Source organism: Manacus vitellinus, unplaced genomic scaffold, assembly GCF_001715985.3.
Source record: "Manacus vitellinus isolate BGI_N305 unplaced genomic scaffold, ASM171598v3 ctg7180002434566_pilon, whole genome shotgun sequence".
NCBI lineage: Eukaryota > Metazoa > Chordata > Aves > Passeriformes > Pipridae > Manacus > Manacus vitellinus.
Window position 1 is genome coordinate 3543 of NW_021938669.1, and position 6875 is coordinate 10417.

Below are 6875 nucleotides of genomic sequence, written 5' to 3' on the forward strand. Positions count from 1 at the left end.
GTTTCACCACCCTCAGTGTAAAAAATTCTTGGTTATATCTATTTCAAAGCTGCCTTATTTTAGTTGAAAACTATTTGTCCTATCACACCATATCTAGGCCCTACAAAAAGGTTGTCCCCTTCTTTCTTAGAAGCCTCTGTGGTCGTGCATCCTCTCCCCAATCTCCTCAGGCCTGGTCAATGATCTCAGGAGCTCCTGACAAGCCTTGACCAAACCAGCTGAGCAATGAAGAGCCCCTGGACTGGGCCAGGGCTGTGGGGAAGTGTCCCTGGACTGGACCAGGTGCTCCTGGATGATACAGGTGGGAACAATCTGGAGTGGAACAGTTGGGGAACACAGGATAATCAGTCATCCCATGAAAGCCTTGGAATATTCCCTGCCTGAACTGTAGCCCAAATGGAACAGTTTGGATACAATTCCCAAATAGTTTGGAAACTCCAGTCATTCCTGACACCAGGATGGCAATTCAGCAGATAACCAAAGCCAGTCCCCTTGGGAGCCCACACCCAGCAGGGCTGAGGGAGGCCCTGGCAGCTCCCCAGCACCTCCCTCTCAGTGGGACACCTCTGGCAGCCTCTCCCAGCTCGGGAACCCTCCAGTTTGCAACACTCCAAAGAGCGGCGCTGATGCCCAGGACAATTCTGATCCCCCTCCACAAACACTCCTCCAGCTGGGACCCTTGTCTGGTGGGAAACACAAAGGGATTGGTGGGAGTGTTTCCCTGACAACAGGAGAATTTGGGAGAGGGACCTTTCCACCCCCAGCTCTTGATGTGTCCACACATCTCTGCCTGGGTGTGGGTGTGAATTGACTGTGGTGGGAATGTTGTTCTTGTGAATCTCTAATTCAGTCACTGGTAAAATTGTAGCACATGCTATTGAACCACTTGATAACTGTTAAACAGGTCAATGATTAAATGCTACTAATCTCTTTTAACCCCTAATCTTTATGTCCAAATCCTTTGCACCCTGACCCTCTTGCATCCCAAGGCTCTGTGTAAATCATTCCCTTTCATCAAAAAATAGATATTTTTTGTGACTTCTACTTTGAAATCTTCCTCCTTAGCTAAACTACAAAACAACTCTTATTAGGTGTTGATGTCTTGAAAACACGAAGACAATTAAAGGAAGAGAAAGAAATTGTTTTTCTGTGTTTTAATGAGCCCCATGGTGTGTTTAGAGATGAGTCCATCATCCTCAGGTACTGAGAGAAGATTGAAGCAGCTGCTGAAGAAGTCAGAAGCCAAACTGCAAGTGCCTTGAAGCATTGCTGGGCCCCACTGAGGGCAGGCACTGCCAAAGCCTCCCCAGGGACTCCTTGGAGCAGCTCCTTGGAGGCCAGGAGTGCAGGCAGACCAAGGCTCTGGGCAGGCCCCTGCAATGCTGAGCAAAGCCTGCCTTGGTTTTGTGGAGCACAAAGGCCAAGGGCTGAGCCCCAGGCCCTGGCCCAGCAGATCCTGTCCCTCCCGGCTGGCTCAGGGCTGTTTGGGGGGCACTGGGATGGGAGGGGGAGGAACAACAAAGGCCCAAAACTGGGCAACCCCTGCCAGGCTGCTGAGGGAGGGGCGAGGCAGAACCCAAGGGCAGAACCTGCCAGGAAAGTTGCTTGTGGTGGCCTGAGTGGCAGAGGCAGCTGCCAGAGGCAAGGGGACAAAGGCCTGGGTGCCTTTGGGCCTTGCAGCCCTGCCAGAGCCCTTGGCCATCTCTCCTGCAGGCTGTCCTGCCCTGGCCCTGCTGCTGCTCTGGCCTTGCAGGCTGCACACACCCCTCCTGCTTTCCCACCCCCTCCCAGCAGCATTTCTAGACCCTCCCTGATGTCTCTGCCCCAGCTCTGGCTGTTCCCTGGAACACAAAGCCATGGGCTGATCCTGACTCCCTCTGGGTGACCTCTTGCACCACAAGGGTCCCCGTTGAGTGACATTTCTTTTTCCTCACCTTCAGTCTGAACCTTCCATGCTACTCTTTGTGGAGATTTCATTCTATTTCCAATACAGAGAAAAGCTCCATCCTGTCAGATCTCCTCTAGACCCTCTCCAGTTCTTCCTCATTCCTCCAGAATGGGGAACCTCACAGACAGACAGACCAGTCCAGATGTGGTGACCCCAGGGCTGAGTCCAGGGGGGTGACAACTCCCTTGTCTGGGTGCCCACACTCCCCCTAAGACAGCCCCATGTGCAGTTGGCCTTAAATCAAGGGGCCATTCTGATTCTCTGTAATGTCATGGAATCAAGTGGCCCTGTGACACTGCAGGGCCTCATGGAACCAAAGGAATGCAGGGACACTGTGGAATCTCATGGAACCAAGGGACCACTGTGACATGTAGGGTCTCTTTGGAACAAAAGGAACCCTGAGACATCTCAGACCCTCCTGGAACCAAGGGCCCACTGTGCCTCCCCAGAACTCCATGGAATCAAGCAGAGCCGCTGCCTCCCCCCCGCCGCCGCACGGACCGGAGTCGCCGGCTCTGCCCCGCTTGGACACCTCTGGAGTCAGCGTGTTCTTGGGCAGCACAACTGATCTCAGACCAGAGAGTTTCCCACATTTTGCTTTGCTCTCTCTTTCTCCTGGTTTAATTTTTGTTCTTTGTTCATTCAGAGGGAAAAGGGGGAAGGGAGGCACGTGTTGATCCCTGTTTTTTTCTGTTTACAAAAGGGAGTGGGGCCTGAGAGGAAAGAGGAGGCAATTTCCCTCTCTGCTGTTGCTTTGGACTGTTCTGTTGGTATTGCTGGTTTTGCTGCTATATTTCTTGTCAGTCAACTCTTATTTTTTCACTTATACCTCCTTGTATTTTGTCTCCCTGTAGTGGTGGGGAATAAAAGAAGAGTGAATTCATTTTATTGGAGTACCTGCCCCAATATGTGTCTTTAAACCAGGACAGGTTGCTCAAGGGCTCCCTGAAATTTGGCATCATTCACAAAGGACTTGAGAATACATTTTGTCCCAATGTACAGAGAGATAATAAAGATGTTCTCTAGTGGTGTTCAAGGGCTAACCACTGAGGGATTTCATCAGGAAGTTGCTGCCAAGAGGACTTTTTGCCATGGATTTTATTTGACACTCTTCATTCAGCAACTTCCCACCCACCACATCTCCCACTTCTTCAGTCCAGCTCTCACCAGTCTGGCCATAAGGAGACCACAGGAGACCATGTCAAGGGCCTTGATAAAGTCTGGGCACACAACATCCTCTTCTATTCCCTCCCACAGGGGTTCTGCAATCCCTGCCTTGTCCTTCCCATGCCTGGCAATGGCTGCAGGAGGACTTGCCCTATCCCCTTCCCTGCTGAGCCTGAGTAGTGTGGAACTCTGCCAACCCTCCTTGCTGCCCTGTTTGCAGACTGGTTCCATGTCTGCCTTTGCCAAGGCCCCAGGAAGCTCTGGGATGGCTCTGGCCTTTCCAAGTGTTTGGGAGAGGTCTCCCAGTGACACTGCCCAACCTTCTCACTATCCCTGACACCAAACCCTTTTCAATATCCCACAGTTCCAGTTTAGTGTAGAGGACACAACACATATTCTCATGGTTCTTCAGGAGAAAATTAGAAGTGGTTTCATCATAGAGGTCAGTTGATGGGGCAGCCCAGTCTGGTCTGGCCCCACAGCAGTGCCCAGCCCAGGGTGCTGCAGAGCTCTGGGCACTCCCCCCACAGCCCCAGCCCCTCTGAAAGGCACAGCAGCTCCTGGGGCACAGAGAGGAGTCTCAGCATCCCCATCAGCTCAGGGGCTGGACACTCAGCATGGCAGGAGGAAATGGAGGTCAGGGAAACTGCAGGAGCCCTGGTGTCACCTGCAGGAGATGCCCAGCACAGCCTGACTGTGCCCCTCAGTGCCAGCCCCTCTGCCCAGCCCAGCCCAGAGTCCTGGCCCAGGGACAGAGCAGCCTGTCCCCAGGGGGGCTGCAGAAAGAGGTTTCTCTGTGTCAGGGATTCCTCTCTGCAGGCCCAGAAATGCTGCCTTGCTCTTCTGCAGGGACATCCCTTTGCCCAGGTCAGTGTGTCCAGGCTGCCTTGGCCAGTTGCAGATCCCAGCCTGGGATCCCTGCAGGGCCCTGAGCTGGAGGTGCTGCTCTGCACAGGGAGGGGCTGTGGCACCCTGGGCTGAGCCTGCACTGGCCATGCTGGTCAGGGTGGGGAGCAGACCCAGCAGGATGGGGATCACTCCTCTCCACCCTCTACCATAGTCCTGGAAGGCTCAGTAGCCAAGAACAAGGCTGGGCAGGACCATGGGCTGTTTCCAATGGCACAGAGGGCAGGGCAGGGCTCCACTCCATCCAGCCTGTGGGCTGGAGAGTTCTTCAGGACACCCTCCTGGAAAGCCACCCCTGGCTCTGGTACAGCCCTCCCTGAACTGGGGAGGCACAAGGGGAGTTCACTGTGGGTCAGACGAGTCACTGGCCAGAGTCCTTTCTCTGCTCCTGCTGCATCCCCTGGGCTTGCAGAACTCTCCTTTACCAGTTCACAGGGACATTTAGTACTTGATCTCTGGGTAACTCCACCCTGGGCAGGATTCTGCTCCAGGGCTCCATTCCCTGCTGACTGGATGGGACGGGCTGTCCCTGCAGATCCTCTGTGCTCTCCTGCACTTCCTGAGTTCCTACAGACAAGTCCTCACCTCCATCAGAGCCCTCACAAGCTGCAGAGCCCCAGGCAGGTGACTTGGAGACCCTTTGCCACTGGTCACCAGCACAGAACATCTGACCCAGCCCTCAGTGCCTCAAGTACCCCAGTGAGTCACTTCTCTCACTGCAGGGACTGAATGGGGAAACAAGCAAAGCAATGAGACTGTGGAGAGTCTGTTCCTTGGCCTTGTTCTTTACACCAACCTTTCAAAAAGAACAAAGTCTTCAGGACCTGCCCAGGGGGATCCCCTTTCATGATGGAAATGATGTTAAGGAGCCCAGCTCTGTGCCAGCAGTGCCCAGGGCCTGTCCCTGCCCATGGTCACAGGACTGACACAGCAGTGACTGAGCTGCCAGAGCACTCAGGCCTTGGGCAAGGAGCAGAAAGGAGAGGGAGGCAGTGGAAAAAGAGCATCTCTGAAAAGCCCAAGAGCTGCTGCGCCCTGGCAGTGCTCCTGTACCAGGACTCTTTTCCCCTTCTCCTCTGCACACAGGCACTGCCCTCCAGCTTCAGGGAACTTCTTGGAGGGGGAATCTGGAAAAAAGAATTCAAATCCTTTATTCTGCACAGAGACTGTGTTTCCTCATGTACAGAATAACAAAGGCAGGATGTTTGAGAAAGAAGTTGCTGCAGGAACTTTTATTTTGTTTAAATGTACACAGAGAATGATTCCTCATTTACACAATTGTGGGTCAAAATAAAGAGGTTGAGAATGAATTAGGTGTGAGATGAAGAATAAATTTCTGTGTTAACAACATTAAAAGCATAAAAATTGCAGGAAACCACTACTACTCTCAAAAGTTTTAGAAGGCAACCTGGAACAGTAAAGGGTTACACAATGAGTGTTCTGCAGAAGAAGAGAGGAAGGTTCTTGCTCCTGAAAAGCATCCAGTCATCATTTTCCTCAGGGCATCCTTGAGCTCCTGGTTCCTCAGGCTGTAGATGAAGGGGTTCAGTGCTGGAGGAACCACCAAGTACAGAACTGATAGTGCCAGATCCAGGGATGGAGAGGAGATGGAGGGGGGCTTCAGGTCGGAAAATACACCAGTGCTGAGTAACAGGGAGAGCACGACCAGGTGAGGGAGGCACGTGGAAAAGGCTTTGTGCCGTCCCTGCTGAGAGGGGATCCTCAGCACAGCCCTGAAGATCTGCACATAGGAGAAAACAATGAAAAGGAAACAACTAAATGATAAACTGGCAGTAACCCCAATAAGCCCAAGTTCCCTGAGGTAGCCTGAGTGTGAGCAGGAGAGCTTGAGGATGGCAGGGATTTCACAGAAGAACTGGCCCAGGGCATTGCCCTGGCACAGGGGCAGGGAAAATGTACTGGCTGTGTGCAGCAGAGCATTGAGAAAGCCAGTGGCCCAGGCAGCTGCTGCCATGTGGGCACAAGCTCTGCTGCCCAGGAGGGTCCCGTAGTGCAGGGGTTTGCAGATGGCAACGTAGCGGTCGTAGCACATGATGGTGAGGAGGAAAAACTCTGCTGAGATGAAAAAGGCAAAGAAAAAGAGCTGTGCAGCACATCCCATGTAGGAGATGGTTGTGGTGTCCCAGAGGGAATTGTGCATGGCTTTGGGGACAGTGGTGCAGATGCAGCCCAGGTCTGTGAGGGAGAGGTTGAGCAGGAAGAAGCCCATGGGGGTGTGCAGGTGGTGGTCACAGGCTACGGCGCTGAGGATGAGGCCGTTGGCCAGGAGGGCAGCCAGGGAGATGGCCAGGAAGAGCCAGAAGTGCAGGAGCTGCAGCTCCCGCCTGTCTGCCAATGCCAGGAGGAGGAACTGGGCCATGGAGCTGCTGTTGGGCATTTGCTGCTTCTTAGCACAGGGACTATTCAAAAAAGGAAAAGACAGGGAACAGTTAAGACAGACTTCTGTAAAAAAGCAACTCCATTTCTAAAAGAAATCCATGTGTCAAATGTCACCAAATGCACTGCAAAGGACTCAGGTTTGCTCTGCTTAATGGGACATGGAACTTTTTTGGTAGAGCTCTCACACACACAAGGAATGTCAGATGTAACAGACCTTGAATACAAAAGTTCCATCTCTCCTCTAATAACTCAGTAGAGCTGAGGCTGCAGAGCAGAAGCTTAGTCTGAGATTAAAATAATAGTACCCGTGTTTTCCATTTTTACCATCACACCTGGGAAAGTTCTTTTCCACTGCAGGAATCCTCATTTCTATGGCCCAGCACACAGTGCCCAGCAGAGCTGCAGGGAAGGGCCCCCAGAGCCGCCTGAACGCCCCCTCCCCCAGGCCTTGCTC

At 52.9% G+C, this 6875-nt stretch overlaps 1 protein-coding gene across 1 annotated transcript; it reads right to left on the bottom strand.

The window, feature by feature from the left end:
- Window positions 1-5510: 5510 nt before the first annotated feature.
- LOC108643289 (olfactory receptor 14J1-like) lies at window positions 5511-6419 on the bottom strand (the record flags this gene model as incomplete). The annotated part of the gene is made up of 1 exon (XM_025894913.2): window positions 5511-6419. A coding segment is annotated over exon 1 (909 nt), but the record flags the coding sequence as incomplete, so codon positions are not given.
- Between the last annotated feature and the right edge of the window lie 456 nt (window positions 6420-6875).